The sequence below is a fragment of the Rattus rattus genome, chromosome 4 (assembly GCF_011064425.1).
Source record: "Rattus rattus isolate New Zealand chromosome 4, Rrattus_CSIRO_v1, whole genome shotgun sequence".
NCBI classification, from domain to species: domain Eukaryota; kingdom Metazoa; phylum Chordata; class Mammalia; order Rodentia; family Muridae; genus Rattus; species Rattus rattus.
This window is the reverse complement of record NC_046157.1, coordinates 115,718,717-115,733,291: the sequence shown is the minus strand read 5'-3', so window position 1 is coordinate 115,733,291 and position 14,575 is coordinate 115,718,717. Positions and strand designations below refer to the sequence as shown.

Sequence of the window (14,575 nt, the reverse complement as noted above, 5' to 3'; positions counted from 1 at the left end):
ATTTTGTAATCCAGCCCTGGCTGGTCTCAAACTTGTGGCGATATTCTTGCCTCAGCCTCTTGAGTGAGTGTGTGTGTGTGTGTGTGTGTGTGTGTCTCCATGTGTGTGGAGGTATGCATGCATGTGGATGTATGTTCATGTGGAAGACATTGATTACTCTACCATTTTATTCAATGGAGAGGGTCTTTCTTTTTTTAATTTATTCATTTATTATAATAAGTACACTATAGCTGTCTTCAGATACACCAGAAGAGGGAATTGGATCTCTTTACAGATGGTTGTGAGCCACCATGTGGTTGCTGGGAATTGAACTCAGGACCTCTGGAAGAGTAGTCGGGTGCTCTTAACCGCTGAGCCATCTCTCCAGCCCCGGAGAGGGTCTTTCAATCAAACCCACTGCTCACTGCCACTGTGTCTGGTCCCGTGCTCACTGCCAGCTTGCTAGGCAGCTTGCTCTGGGAATCCTGTCCCCGTCTTCTGAGGCTGGGATTGCAGGTGCGCTGCCACACACACCTGGCATCTCTGTGGGTTCTAGGGGATCCGACCTCAGTCCTCACGCTTGCACGGCAAGTTGTTTAAACATTGAGCCATCCCCACAGTTTCTTGAAGATCTTTTTAATTGATTAGAATTGTTCTCTTTGTAGAACCAGTCCTGGCACTGTAATCCAGGACTTGGGAGGTAGAGGTAGAGCTGAAGGTCGCTCTTGGTCACCGTGTGGGTTCGAGATCAGCCTGGATGCTGCGGTGTGAAGGATCTCATCTCCTGCCACAGAGACCGTTGCTTAGCTGATGTTTATTCTCCATTTGCCTGATGGCGAGGGATGGAACCAGCCTAGATGTCAACAGTATCTACAAGATATCAACAAGGAGGCGGAGGCAGGCAGATCTTGGAGAGTTTGAGAGCTCAGAGTCTGGTCTGAGTGAGTTCAGGACAGCCAGGGCTACAGAGAAAAACCTGTCTAGAGAAACCAGAAACTCAAACAAACAAAACAAAGAAGGAGGGGGAGGAGGAGGAGGAGGAGGAGGAGGAGGAGAGAAAGAAAGAAGCAAACAAAAGAAAAACCCCAAACCAAAAAACTGAGAGTGAGAGGACTGGGCATGGCGGCGGAGCTTATATTTAATCTCAGCACTTGGGAGGCCAAAGCAAGTAGCTAGCTATAAGTTCAAGGCCAGCCTGGTCTACCTAGAAAACTTCAGATCAGGGGTTGGAGATTTAGCTCAGTGGTAGAGCGCTTGCCTAGAAAGCACAAGGCCCTGGGTTAGGTCCTCAGCTCCGGGGAAAAAAAGAAAGAAAAACAAAACAAAACAAAACTTCAGATCAGCCAAGGATACACAGTGATACATTGTCTCAAAACAAGACAAATGATAAATAATACTTTGTATGTTAAATTTCAAAATTAGAAATTAAAAACAAAAAAACCAGAAAAACCGCTCTCAGTCTGCTTAAGAAGATTTACCTAGCCCTCTGGGCTGAGGGCGGGCTCTGCAGATGAGCACTCCACCGTCGTGCTCTAAGTTCCAGCTTCAGTCCCATCACAAGCCCCAATTTAACTCTCCAGAGAACCAGAATGCAGATTTGTATCTTCTGTACATCAATAGCCAATGAGAGCCTGTCCAAGGTGTTGTTCTTTGGCCTAGTGCTCTTGTGTGAATATGAGGGTCCTCTCTTTCATTTTATTTATTTTTTAATTTTATTTTTACTGGATATTTTATGTATTTACATTTCAAATGTTATCCCTTTCCCCCCTTTCCCATCCCCCACTCCCACCTCAATGCCCTGGGGTTCCCATACACTGGGGAAACGAGCCTTCACAGGACTGCGATCTGGTTCTGTTGTCCACACCGAGTGAGAACATTTAGGGCCCGCAGAACGAGATGTGTGTGTGTGTGTGTGTGTGTGTGTGTGTGTGTGTGTGTGTGTGTGTGTGAGGCGTGGTAACTACCATCTAGGGGACTTCTCCTCCTATTGATACCTCTTTCATTTTATAAGAAAATGAAACCAACTGGTTTTACAATGAGGAAATCGTTTGGTAGAGGATGCGGCTCGCCTGCTCCTAGAACTGTGCTTTTCTCTCACATGTGTACAGATTCAGTTTACACGTACAATTCCTGAGACAGGGTCTCACTATCGAGCCCCGGCTGGCCCCGGCCTCAACCTCCCCAGTGTGTGGGATCGAAGATTTTACTATACCCCAGATTTTAATTATTTATTGATTGATTGACTGATTGATTGATTTGGTAAGTATGGGGATGCCAAGAGCTATTCCCCCCTGCTCTCCTTTCTTTGGTGCCTTTCTCCTAAACCTTATCTCTCACAGTGGAGCTGCATAGCTAGGAAAGAGACCCAGCGTGTACCTTGTTGGACGCATGTAACCTGGCAACGCTTCTCAGGCGAGCACAGAGATGGGAAAAGGCAAGCACGTTGTGGTAAACATTAAAAAGGGACGCTTTCTATCAGTTCCTGTGAGCCAGACCCGCTCACTCAGGCTGCTACTTTGCCGCAAGCTACCCTCTCCTATCTGTCTCCCTTTTAGCAGCCCTCACCATGAGGTCCCCTAGGTGGTAGTTACGATGACACACACACACACACACACACACACACACACACACACACACACACACACACATATCTTGTTCTGTAGGCCCTGAATGTTCTCACTCCGTGCGGGCAACAAAACCAGATCCGCAAGCTCCAACTGCCTTTCAGCTGTTTCTTTCTTTTCTTTTTCTTTTTTTTTTTTTAAAGATTTATTTCTTATATATAAGTACACTGTAGCTGTCTTCAGACACACCAGAAGAGGGCATCAGATCTCATTACAGATGGTTGTGAGCTACCATGTGGTTGCTGGGATTTGAACTCAGCACTTCTGGAAGAGCAGTCAGTGCTCTTAACCACTGAGCCATCTCTCCAGCCCTCAGCCATTTCTTTCACACTCTGTCCTCTTTAGCCCGATAGAATCAAAGTCCCAGAAACTTGTAATTTAGAAATTAGATTTATATATTAAATACTCAATCCACAACTCATCCACACAATAAATTCACTGCCAATCGATAACGATATAAACTGCTCACCTAGACAAGACAAAATGGATCTAGCTCACCTAAATCTGAACCATCCTCCTCCATAGACTCCATCTTGAGCTCTTGGTTCTCCTCCTCCCTCCTTCTTAGATGTTTTCTCCGCCTACCCTTCCTTCTCATCCAATGATAGGCTTCGCCTTATCCTGGCCCCGCCTTGCTGCATAACGACATCATCCTACACAGCAGAGGAAGATAAGCTCCCATTCATCCCAGAGTCATCAGATCACGGTCCCTGCAAAGGGATGGTAGGGACCATCTCTCTCCCTGCACCAGATGAGGTCCTTTTCAGTGACGGGCTTCACCAGCCCCGAAGCACTAAAGCCAAATTTACCTTAACGTTCCGTATGTGACATATACGTGAGCTACATGGTTTTAATCTGCATCCTTGAGACAGTGCAGAGAACCCCACCTGGGATTATGTATATGCACACTCCAGGCCTGGTTAGGGAATAGACATTGGGGCCCTGCTCTTGGTGGTGACTTGGTGTAGATGGGTCATTATTTATGAGCTGCCAACCTCTTTTCCTGGATGCTGACCTCTACCTATTCTTGGACGAATGCTAGGGGCATTGCAGTCCTCTTCAGCATAGAGGGTAGAGGTGAGCCATGCCATGCCAGACTAGGGCGCTGAGAACAGGAGCTCATTACAACAGCTCCTTTCAGTAGGAGTGCACAGGACAAGCCTGTAGTGAGTGAGTGACCTTGGCCACCTTGTTTCAGCCACAGGACACTGCGGTAAGAGTCTCATTTACCCAGATGGAGAAACTGAAATTATCCGAGGGTAAAGCACTTGCCTGTGGTTACACAGTGGGGACTAGAGGAAGCAGCTGTTTGGATCCAGAGCTGGCCTCTTCAAGGCTATGCTGATAACATGTTAGGAATGTTTTGGGTTCCAAAGAAAGAGACCACCATTTCAGGGGAAGTGTCTGGACAAGACAAACTTTACTCTTGACCCAGTTAAAAGGATGTGCTAGGAAGGGCAAGTTCCTGAGGTTACAAGAAGCATGGTTGGTTTTCATGTGAACTTAGGTGGGCCCTTTCCCTTTTCCCTATTGTCTGGGGTCCCCGCTCAGCTCATAGTTTTAATTTAACTGGCCAGTCTGAAAAGAACTGGTACACAGGACAAGAAAGAAGGGAGAAAGGGTCCCAGCTCCAGGCCATCAAATTCCTAGAATTCAGCAGTGGGCCTTTGTATATAAATAAAGGTTTTACAAGGTGGTGGGGTTAAGACATTTATATAGAAGTCTTACAAGGTGTGTGTGTGTGTGTGTGTGTGTGTGTGTGTGTGTGTGTGTGTGAACATGAATATTTAAATTCATTGTCTGAAACACAAATTTTATAGTATTTGATAGGAAAGACTCTAATTTGATGTTTCTTATAATGGTGATGGTGGTGGCGGCAGCTTTTTCGTTTACTGGGAGTTTCTCTGAGGGAAAAAAACCATAACACTGTCCTGTCTGGTGAATTCTGAACCCATGGTCAAATGCATATTAATAAAAAGGTGCGGATCTGGGACCCAGCCACACCGGGGAGTATGTTCTGCCTGTCTGCTGTGGAACGAAGCCATGTCCTAAGCTTTGATGTGCTCATCTGTAAACTGGGCCTCACTTCCTTTCCCTTTGAATTTCATCACAAGAAGTTAAGGAGATACAGTGTTGGTCGGAGTTCTCAAGAGCCTCGAGAGGAGCAGAGCTGCTAGAATGAGTGGCTCACAGGCTGTGGTCCAGCTAATGAAAGGAGGAACATGAAGAAAAGTCCAACTCGACAAAAAGAACTCGAAAGCAGTTCTCTGGATTTAATGGTTTCAGGGTATCGGAAATTACATATCACAGTAAAGCTAAAAGCTCAGTGTCCCACTCCAAACAACCAGATTTAGTAACTAATTAGCAACAAATGCAAGTGTGCAGATAACGTAAGTGGCAGGTCTAGCAAGGACTGACAGGTGTTAATTATGGGGTCTGAGATGGCTCGGGTGGCAAAGTGGCTGATGCACAGGATGAGGCCTGAACTTGGTCCCAGGCACCCAGGTAGAAGTTAGGTTTGATGGGACTCTTCTCAAGTCCTAGCTCTTGGGAAGAGCAGAGGCAGATGACCCTGAAGTTTGCTGGCCTATCAGCAGTAGGCAGTCTCTGGGTTCAGTGAGAGACTCTGCTACAAAACGCAAGGGGAGGTATGCTGTTCCGTGCCTTTTATCCAGGCCCTAGGGAGGCAGAGGCAGATGGCTCTATAATCTACATAGTGAAATCCAGGACAGGCAGGGCTACATAGAGAGACCGCCTCTCTCTCTCAGATTTTTTTTTTTTTTTTTTTTTTTCGAGCTGGGGGACCAACCCAGGGCCTTATGCTTGCTAGGCAAGTGCTCTACCACTGAGCTAAATCCCCAACCCCTCAGATTTATTTCTTATATATAGGTACACTGTCACTGTCTTCAGACACACCAAAAGAGATCCCATTACAGATGATTGTGAGCCACCATGTGGTTGCTGGGAATTGAACTCAGGACCTCTGGAAGAGCAGTCAGTGCTCTTAAGCACTGAGCCATCTCTCTAGCCCGAGAGACTGTTTCTCAATAAACAAAATAAACAAATGAAGAACAGTTGAGGAAGTCATTTAACATTGATCTCTGGCTTCCATATAGGATACACACATACACTCATACATACATACATACATACATACATACATACACACACACATACGCACACACATACACACATGCACACACATACACACATGCACACACACACTCACATACATTCACACACACATGCTCTTTCACACACATACACATGCACACACACATACATTCACACACACAACACATACTCTCATACATTCACATACACATACACACGCTTTCTCTCACATACACACATGCATATACACATGCACACATACACTTCTTTTAAGTTAATTGTGAATGGAAACTAGAAATGTCTTAATTTGCGGCGGGGGCTTGGCCTAACATTCCCAGAATTTTTGTTTTTGACTTGTGTCTCTTCATTTTCCTCCTCTGTGTGTGTAAAGGGAAGGACCTGGGGCAAGAGAGGATGTTCAGAGACAGCTGGCAGGAGGTTGGGCCCCTCTGACAGAGACCTGAACCAGGAATGTGACCTAGGACAGAGAGCAACGGCCCAGAGCCTTTAATCAGAGGGATGGGCTTGGAGCGTCATTTCCTCTCTGTCCTTGAGAAGAGATTAGGGTTTTCTGTCATTGTTACAGTTAGTACTTAAAAACTCAATGTGTATACATGTGAGTGTATGTGCATGTATATATGTGTGTGTGCATGCCTGTGTGCGTGTGTGAGCATGAGTGTGAGTGCATGTATGTGTACATGCATGTGAGCATGTGTATGTGCATATCTGTGTATGTATGTGAGTGAGTGTGAGTGTGCATATTTGTGTGTTAATGCATGTGTGTGCATGTGTGTGATGTGTGTGATGCATGTATGCATGTATATGGAGTGTGTGTTTGTGCATATGTATGTGCATGTGTGTGTGTGAGTGAGTGTGAGTGTATGTCACATGCACATGATTACCCACAAAGTCAGAATTGACTGTCAGATCCCTCCCAGCTCCAGTCAACAGGCGGCTGTGAGGCAGATGATATAGGACCTTCAGAAGGACCACAGGGACTCTTAACTGCCGTCCCATCTTTCCATCTCCCCACTCTTCCTTTTAAAGTAAGTAGCTTAATTGTACAGATGTGTGGGGCCCAGTGTGTTATTTTCATGTGTACAGTGTGCAATGGACAGGTCAGGGAAAGTAACAAGTCCCCTCCATACACTCCTTTTCAAAACTCCTTTTCAAAACATTTTTTAAAAATTATTTTGCTTGTGTGCTTAAATACATGTATGTGTGAGTATTTGCACATGGATATGGAAGCTGGACCCTGATGTCAGGTGTCTTCCTTAATTGCCCGATAGCTTTTAAAATGGTTAATTCTTTTTCTTAAAGGGTTATTTATCTTTCCAGCCCCTCTGCTTTAGGTTTTTTGACACAAGGTCTCTTGCTGAGCTTGGAGCTCTCTAAGTTGGTTAGACTGGCAGCCCGCATGTCCTAGAGCCCTTCCCATGCCTGTCTCCCCAGGGCTGTAGTTATAAGTATGTGCCATTGGATTTTCTTCTTTTTTTAAAAAAAATATATTTTTATATAAGCACACTGTAGCTGTTTTCAGACACACCAGAAGAGGGCATCAGATCTCATTACAGATGGTTGTGAGCCACCATGTGGTTGCTGGGGTTTGAACTCAGGACCTCTGGAAGGGCAGTCAGTGCTCTTAACTGCTGAGCCATCTCTCCAGCCCACCACTAGGAGATCAAGCTCAGCTCTCATGCTTATACAGTAAATAGTTGACTGACTCTCCCAAGTGTTTTAAGCTCTTGGTTCTAAAGAGATTTCGGCATGTGCATGCATATTCATATACATTTCCCCAAACTCTTTCATTGCTTTGATAGATCATATATATATCAACATAATAATCATGAGTATGGGGGTTGGGGATTTAGCTCAGTGGTAGAGCGCTTGCCTAGGAAGCGCAAGGCCCTGGGTTCGGTCCCCAGCTCCGAAAAAAAGAACCAAAAAAAAAAAAAAATAATCATGAGTATGTAAATATTTATAAATATTGCTGACTCCAATTTTGTAATTCATCCTTGGTCTAACACTCTACTCATACATGACTTTCAACTTCTTCCCAATACATATGGGGAGGGTTTTCCAACTCTGAGGTATACTGTGTAATTCTGCTTCCATTCTCAAACTGACCTTGGCTTCTTCTCCCGGGGAGACTCTCCTTTGAGATCCTGGAGTCAACATACCTACGTGGGGGTAGGTTCTAAGCAAAAGCTGCAGTGACTCTCAGGTTTCCCTGTAATTGGAAGCTGGGACAGGAGACTTGGCTCTGAGGAATTGGCTTTGTCTTTGTCAGTCCAAATGTTTCCAAAATATATCAATTGCCTTATACCTTCCCGATCAGTGTCCTGTTCTTAGCAAAGGAACTTGCTGAGGTTAAATGGGAACCTCTGTCCCTGTTCTGTAACCCACACAGTTATATTTAGGATCATAGCAAGAGTCGGCCTATCCTGTGGCCACACAGATAAAAGCTTCTTTGAATTTTACTAAATTTGTACCTTGAGATGGGAAATTAATACTTCATGCTTGTTCTTTTCTCTTTCTCTCTCTCTCTCTTTCTTTCTTACTTTTTTCTTTGTTTCTTTCTTTGTTTGTTTCTTTTTTTCTCTTTTGCTCTTCAGAGCAGTCAGAACAGCCATCTCATTGTACAATCTTTGTAATCACCATTGTTGCCATAGCAACCACCTTTAGCAGCAAGAGCCCCCAAGCCTTGTCTTTACCCACCTCTCACACCACCACCAGGGCTACTTGGAGTAATCCTACTGCTGGTGAACGGCATGGGTTACTAACATTCTTGTATCCCCTGTGCACAGTTAGAAGAGTAACTCAGTCAGACTTCTTTGTCAATAAATTGTTTCCCAAGGTCATTCCTGGTATCAGGCTGGGTCCTGTGCAGAACCAGAATCTATCTTAGAGTGGTTGGAAGCAATTTGATGCTACACAGATGTGGTCAAGATCAAAAAAGCAACCAGTCTTTTGCGGGGATGAGGCTTACAAAGGACCACAAACCAGACTGTTTAAGTAGAAGACTCACTGTCTCTCAGTTCTGTGTGTGGAAGCCTAGAATCAAGTGTCACTGGGGTTGGTAGCTTCTTAGGATGCTGCAGGCTCTCTCTGAGCTCCTGCATACTGCAACGACATTTCTCTATCAGCACATGCTATTCTCTGCTTGTCTGCCCCAACTTCCTCCTTTCATCAGGATCCTACTCACTCTACTAACATCTACCTTAATAACCTTTAATAACCTCATCTGACGAATTACATCTGCATGGATTCTATTTCCAAGTAAGTCACAGTCTGGGGTTCTGGGGGATGGTTAAAGTTCCAACCTAGACATTTCGAGGGGTACAATCCAACCCATGATAACACCATGAAGGGTTGATTAGCACCCAGAGGTGGCTGACAGGACGATATTGTGTGAGCCTGTGCTGTGTCTTCTTCACCATTCCCCCTGGATCTTCTCTCTTGTTCTGGGTCTGGAAGGCCAAGCTTCACAGAGTGTCCCTTGAGTGTTTCTGCCTTCTATTGGCTCCTCTCTGACAAAGGCGGTGGTGAAAGGCAAAGGCAGGAGCCTCAGAGATGGGAGGAGAGATAAGCCAGAGGAGCTTCTCTGTGCTCCCTTCGAGTAAAGTAAAAAATATTTTAAATCACGTGTGGCTCTGTGGGTTTGATCATGTGAGTGCAGGCCAGTAGAGGCTGTTGGATCTCTAGAGCTGTCTGAGTGCTGGGAACCAGACTGCAGGAATAGTAGTCCTGCTTCTAACCACCGAGCCAACTTTCCAGCCCCCACTTCTCTCGCTCTTAACATGTGATGGGGAAACACTTAATAGTTACGACATAAGTGACTATAGATGGGTCTGGAAATTTTAGATCCACCAAGAACCGGTGATATTCACTGGATGTGTGTAGCAGGTCTGGTCTGTTTTTGCTGCTATCACAGAATATCACAGAGTGAATAATTTATAAAGAATAGAAATGTACCTCACAGTTCTGGAGGCCAAGGTATCCAGGAGCCTGTAGGCTTGACTTTGTGGCAAGCCCATGTGTATTTTTTTTTTTTAAGCTCTAGTCTAGTAAAAGGTGTTCTCTAGAGCTTTCTCAGCCCATTTCTCCAGCACCTGAACATTCAATTTGTGCATCCCCGTGTCCTCAGCCCACTTCAATTTTCCCATCTGTGAATCTTTAGGGCAGGTGTATAACAGTTTGCACCATGGTTAAAATATCCCTTCCTACAGGGAAGCTCCTTAAGCAGGAAGGTAAACAAATAGCTTCAGGAAGTCCCTGAAACTGTCTAGAGTCACTAGCTGCTCCCCCACTGCCCCCCACCTCTTCCTGCTAGAGTAACAATAAAAGCCAAGAGTCCCTTTTAGATGCAATAGAGCAAGGCTGCAAAGAAAACTCTTAAGACAGAACCCATGCCCGGAAGAAATAGAAACCAGCCCATCTGCCTGGAAGAGGGTTAGACCAACTGAGGTCCCTAGAAAGGATACTCTCCTGCCCTCAGGCTGTGTACTGTGCTTCTGGTTCCCTATACTGTCACCTATACTGGGGTGATGTCTTTGAGTCATTTCTGGTCTTGTAAGTAACCCCAAGAAAACTCATTGGTTCACCAAGTTGGACTTTGGTGGCGTCCACACTTTGATCTGTCATGGGATTGGTATCTGGGATGAATGGACGGGTGTGTTGTATCTTCCCAGGAAAAGTCTTGTTACACAAAAGCACTAATTTCCAATCTACCTCTGTGGTTCTAGCCTGCAGTGTTTCTGAGACCGAAGGGCGCCTGTGAATGTTTTGTGAAGGAATCTTTTCCAGCCATCCATCCCCTGACTCTGGTGTGGCTCTGTGCCTTCGATGGCTTAGAGACTTCCTCTGTTTTCTTCAGAAGATGGTTATCTGTGGCTGGCTAGTATACCATTCTCTCTCTCTCTCTCTCTCTCTCTCTCTCTCTCACACACACACACACACACACACACACACACACACACACACACACACACACACACACACACTTTCTCTTTTGGTCTGCAGAGAAATGGGTTTGTTCCATGGTGACATTAGTATAGAACGTAGCTCTAAAACTTGCTTGTCTTCCCCACCACTGTCCTCCCTCTCCCCCCTCCCCTCTGACTAACTTTGCTTTTTACAGGGCTCCTGTCTGGGATCTGACCAGAGTTCCTGGTCCTCCCTGGGGACAGCTTCTACTAGTCCTGTCCTACTTAACAACCACATTTTGTCCTTTTGTCAAAACCCAGGGACTAAGGAAACCTTTCCCCTCCCTTTGGCTAAGATATTGGATCTAACTGCCTCCCCACAGAGAACACTTGGATCCCTTTCCCTCGTCCTTTTCAAGGTCTACTAACACAGCTAACACATATCTCTGTCTCTACAGCCTAGAAGGAATATTTATTTAAAACCCCGAGTCCACATGCCCCACAGCTTCTTCTCGTTACTATTACCTGATCCCCATGTTCTAGTGTTTTTTTTTTTTTTATTTTTTTATTTCTGTGGAGATGACCCACAGGGGTGAGTCTCACAGTGGTACCTGCTAGCTCCTATGCCTCTGAGGGACATTCAGTGTTCAGTGTGGTCTGCTGCTTGCCTCAGGTTCCTATGTCTCTACCTCTCCTATAGCTCAGTTGGATCCTTACGAAAGCGTGGGGAAATATCCTGTAAGAGAAATAGTAAGTGGGGGCTGTCAAAATGATTGCTGCCAAGCCTAATGACCTGAGTTTGGATCCCCCAGGGTCCGCATAAATGGAGGCCAAGAACTGACTCCCGAAAGTTGTCTTCTGACGTCCGCGTGCCAAAACTGTCTCTCTTGACCACCCCTCCCCCACAAAAAATGTAATAAAGAATAAATGTAAATGCTTGAATCGACAGAAAGCAATTTATCTGACCCTGTCCTCACTGTATACATGGACTACAATATGTAGCATTCCGTATGCACGGTTATTATATGTTCATTAAAGAAACAAAAAGAGCGCAGTATTTTTAAAAAACCCAGATACAATGGTCTCCAATTTTCAGCGTTAGCTTTTGGTTATTTGAAACTCGAACACACTCGAATTTACTAGCTTTTGGTTATTTGAAACTCGAGTTTACTAGCGTGCATTGTGCTCTCCAAGGTTAACATTCTGGGTTGGGCAACCTACAGTTTGGATAACAAGAGGTCTTTTCCCCCTAGATCCTTCCTCTAGCTATTAAACCAGGAGCGTGGAGACGACTCGCGCAGTTACTCGCTTCCTCCCGGGAAGGAGGGGATTCGAGACTCGGCGCGTCCCGGAACGGAGGGAGGAGACCTGGCAGGGGCTTCGATTTCCTCCCGCCACTCCGGAACCCTGGCGGGGAGCCGCAGGGACTAGGAAACCAGGGAGGCGCCAAGGGAGCCTCGGGGAGGGCGGAGGGCGTGGTTTCAGGGGTAGGCGGGACCGCGGCGGGTGGGCGGGGCCTAGCCGGGGCGGGGCCACGGCGGGCAGCGCGGGGTGATCCCGGCGAGCTGTGGTCTCGGCGCTCCGGGGCTAGGCAGGCGCTCCCGCTGCTGTCTCTGCGCGCAGCCCCCGTCTCCTCCTTCCAAGTGGGCTCGGCCCGGTGCGGCCGGCGGCTGGGGCGATGTGAACCGGGTCCCGCGGGCGCGGCAGGCTCGCCGCGATGTGGCTCAAGCCCGAGGAGGTGCTGCTCAAGAACGCGCTGAAGCTCTGGGTGACCCAGAAGAGCAGCTGCTACTTCGTCTTGCAGCGGCGCCGCGGGCACGGCGAGGGGGGCGGCCGCCTCACCGGTAAGGGGCGCGCGCGGCGGCCCAGCCCGGCCTCTGTCCCTACCGCCGGGCTGTGTCGCAGGTGGTGTCTCGGTGGCAGCCGACGAGGCCAGGACCGGCCCTGCCTATGGCTTGTTTTCCTTTCTTCTGCGTTTCTCACGAGAGCTCCGGTCGGGCTTGGAGCTCAGGGACCCACGGGCCGGGAGAGGCAGGTGCATCTGTGTGACCTGGCTCGCGAACGCTGAAGACACAGCTTCTAGAGCTTGTCCCAAGGCAGCGAGATCGAGGCGCCCTAGGGCCCCGCCAGGTGACAGAAGGGTGCGCCCAGGCAGGCCCGGACTTGGCCATCTGGACGCAGCTGTGGCTCCAGGTGGTGTTGCAGCTGCGGACTTAAGGCCAGATCGTGGTGAGGCTCTAGAGATCCAGGACTTTCTGGCTGAGGAGGCGGGGGCTGTCTTTCCGAGGGGAAACTGAGGCACTGCAATTGAGTAGCGAAGTTAAGCATGCTGGTTTTGCTTCTCCATTCAATGTCTCCTGAGGAACGATAGGACAAAAATACGATAGGCTTTGAAGTTGCCCCCAAACAAGGCATTTTCCCCTTCTAAAAGTTAAAGCTGTTAGAGATTGGGATCAGTTTGCGATGTTAGCTAGAGCACCTGCTCAGTCAGGGAAGGGGAATTGTGTTGTTTTTGCCTGGGGGGGGGGTCGGAATGATTTCTTTGGATAAGGAGCTCTGGTAAAAGGGACCTTAGATGATGGTCCTTTCATAACTTTCTACTGAACGGCGCTGAGGGGTCAAAGGACCTAAACTGTACGCTCAGGTTAACTGAAGGCGACTATCTGCACCTGGGCTAGTCTGGAGAAGGTCCTTTGGGAGTAGTCTGATTGGAGAAATGAGGAATATGCTCCTACCTGAAATCATGTATTTTAGCTTCAGGGAAAACTAGTAGGTGTGGGATGGGTTCGGGGTCCATGATGACAACTAAGACTTTCCTGAGACCTCAGGAGTGGGTAGGAGATGGCAGGGTTCTGGTTGACAAGGTTAGTAGACAGTGGGGGTGGGGTGGGTGGGTGGGTTCTGGGCAGCTGGGTGGCCATGAGCCCCCTCCCCGCCCCAAACAGCAGGGACAACTTGCACAACAGGTGGGCTTCATAGTTGGAAGTTACGGTAGTAGGAAGGAGGCTGACGAACCTTTTGTGAGACCCTGGGCAGCACCGTGGAGTTTAATGTTGGACTGGAGAACAAGAACTTGGGTAGCAGAGGCCAAGAGGCTGGAGAGGGCTGTGTCCGTACAACACTGGGGACAGTGGTTAATTTATGGTGGATTAAGTAGAATATCTGGTGTATTAGTCCTCTGTTGCAGAGGGTGATTGTAGGACAGGAGACTTGTAAACTGGGAAGTAGGGAAACAATTTGTTCCCCAGACACTTTCGCTGCCACCCACCCGCTCCATTTACTGACCCTCTGGGGTGTTTGATGAGCTTACTGCCTTGGGGAGGAATCAGTGGGGCAGGTGAGTAAGGGCCTGCAGTCTTCAGACTACTCTCCATCTAGCAGGATCCAGGTGCCAGTCAGCAGAGGGCAGAGCTGCCAATCAGCTTTGCGTGACCTTTGGAGAGTTTATGACTCAGATGTACAGAGTTCATTTGTAATGAGTTCAGAGCGATGTGGACTCCATCCTCCTGTAGGTCTTGTGTTGTGATACCCAGGGCTTTGGACTTCTCAGGCGTTTCCTTTGTCTCTATCTTGTGAATATGTGGAGACGTCTCTCTTCTCTTGGAGACACAGGTTACAATGTATAACCCAGGCTGGCCTCAAATTCCTGTTCCTGCTGCCATAGCTTCTGGAGGACTGGGATTACAAGCACATGCCACCAGGCATAAAGAGAAATGGAAATAAAGAGAAAGTCTACTGAGAGAAGATACTTTGTTTTTTAGAGATCTAGAATCTCTTGCTGATTGTGCCGGGGTGAGATGCCCTTTGCAGTGTGACTCTTGACCTTTGAGCATTTATCGAGCAACCCAGACCTAGTGTATTCCTTTGAGCTTGTCTTCACTCAGCCTCCCAGGAATGCTGGACAATCAGGAGTGATGTACCACCCAGCAGCTC

The 14,575-nt window shown here is 47.3% G+C and overlaps 1 protein-coding gene across 2 annotated transcripts in view; it reads left to right on the top strand.

Moving 5' to 3' along the window:
- The first annotated feature begins 12,179 nt into the window (after positions 1-12,179).
- Tbc1d8 (TBC1 domain family member 8) overlaps positions 12,180-14,575 on the top strand; it is a 107,602-nt gene continuing 105,206 nt past the window's right edge. For both annotated transcript variants that reach the window (XM_032900985.1, XM_032900984.1), the window contains exon 1: positions 12,180-12,486. In XM_032900985.1, the coding sequence (XP_032756876.1) occupies positions 12,360-12,486 (127 nt within the window). In that variant the 5' untranslated portion in view covers positions 12,180-12,359. The remainder of the gene's footprint in view (positions 12,487-14,575) is intronic.